Raw genomic sequence first — 1,584 nt, forward strand, 5'->3', positions numbered from 1 at the left:
GGAACCAACAATGTCAGATGCGTTGACATCAAAAATTCCTTGGACCCTAGGTTCCACAAGGGAAAGATAAGCAAGCTGCTTACCATTGTTTGCACGCTTCTGAAGCTCATTTACAATATAACTAAATGTAGTAATAGGATGTACAGTATCTTGTTCAGCTTTCATTCCTTGGAATTTAGCCCAAGGAGACAATCTGATTGCAAGCTTTTCAGCGCCGATTGTGTCACTTAAGAGGTCAATAATTTCAAGAACGATTCTTGCGCGTTTTTCAATAGAGCCACCATAGTTATCTGTTCTTTGATTCGTAGCGGGCTGTAGGAATTGATCAAGCATGTATCCATGTGCACTATGAATTTCCACGTAATCAAATCCAGCTTCCATAGCATTGATTGCTGCATTCTTGTAATCTTCATAAATAATGCCCTTGATTTCTTCTTCAGTCAATGCTCTCACAGGATTGCCTGCAGCTTCTGCAGCCTTCTTGGACTCCTCGCATTTGTATATAGCAGAGGGAGAAATCAAATCCAACCCATGCTTTTTCAAAAGCTCCGGGGATCCAACTCTTCCTAAGAACATAACTTGACACGCCATATAACTACCTTTAGCATGTACTGCATCAGTAATCTTTTTCCATCCTTGAACATGTTTGTCGTTCCAAATACCAGGAATGTTAGGGTATAAGCCAGCGCGAGGAGAAATGAAGGTGGCTTCCGTAATGATCAACGAACCAGGAGCTTGTGCTCTATCCGAATAGTATTGTAGCATCAAGTCGCTTGGAGTATGATCATCTACAGCACGGAATCTTGTTGTAGGAGCAAAAACTACCCTTTGATCTAGTGTATTTTTACCAACAATAATCGGTTTAAATAAATTTGATTGTTCTAAGCCAGCTGTCATTTTTGCAAATAAGAAAATGAGTGCTGATTCTCTGTTTATCTTTCCGACAATGTTGCTTGTATTTATGTATTTATATATTTATATAATTACGTAGCCAAGAGCGGAGAAATAAGCATCTCTTGATTGCTAGCTTAATAATATTATTTGTCAGCGGAAACAATTACTATTAGTCATACGTTAATAATGAAAATAATCCGTAAGGTTAAAATAAGATAGCGTTAAAAGCGAAGATATCTTTCATTTGGAACGATTCATTGATAAAGTGCTTCAGCTGTTTTAATCATACAAAAACACAGTGACAGCCACACGCTAAAAAGGACACAGAGGTAAACAAAAAAAGTTCCTTGATCCCTTCTGTCAACGATAGTTAACAAAGCTAGTTATTATATAGAGTTATATAGATAGCATCTCTTATTTATCCCCTTTGTCTGGCGCAAGCAAATGGATACAGCTATTGAGGAGCGTCTTGTTGATCTCATTAAGGGATACCACGATGTCATGAAAGTTATCATCGAGGGACCTGCTGCAAAGTAGATTGATCTTTCCTGAATGAGCGACCACTTTAAATTTAAATTAGCGGTTAAGGGGGTTAGGGACTGACTGAACAAAGTGTCCTCAAAATAAGTACTTTATACAATAGGAAAATCGAAAAGTATTGACACCAAGGTGTTATAAATGAGTTTTGAT

The 1,584-nt window shown here is 37.8% G+C and overlaps 1 protein-coding gene across 1 annotated transcript in view; it reads right to left on the reverse strand.

The window, feature by feature from the left end:
• Positions 1 to 897, reverse strand: part of SPOG_04992 (NAPDH dehydrogenase old yellow enzyme) — a gene marked incomplete at both ends in the record, with an annotated part of 1,800 nt that extends 903 nt beyond the window's left edge. Inside the window, one exon of the mRNA XM_013170576.1 lies at positions 84 to 897. Coding sequence (XP_013026030.1) covers positions 84 to 897 — 814 coding nt within the window. The remainder of the gene's footprint in view (positions 1 to 83) is intronic.
• Between the last annotated feature and the right edge of the window lie 687 nt (positions 898 to 1,584).

Source organism: Schizosaccharomyces cryophilus, assembly GCF_000004155.1.
Source record: "Schizosaccharomyces cryophilus OY26 unplaced genomic scaffold supercont4.14, whole genome shotgun sequence".
Classification (NCBI taxonomy): domain Eukaryota; kingdom Fungi; phylum Ascomycota; class Schizosaccharomycetes; order Schizosaccharomycetales; family Schizosaccharomycetaceae; genus Schizosaccharomyces; species Schizosaccharomyces cryophilus.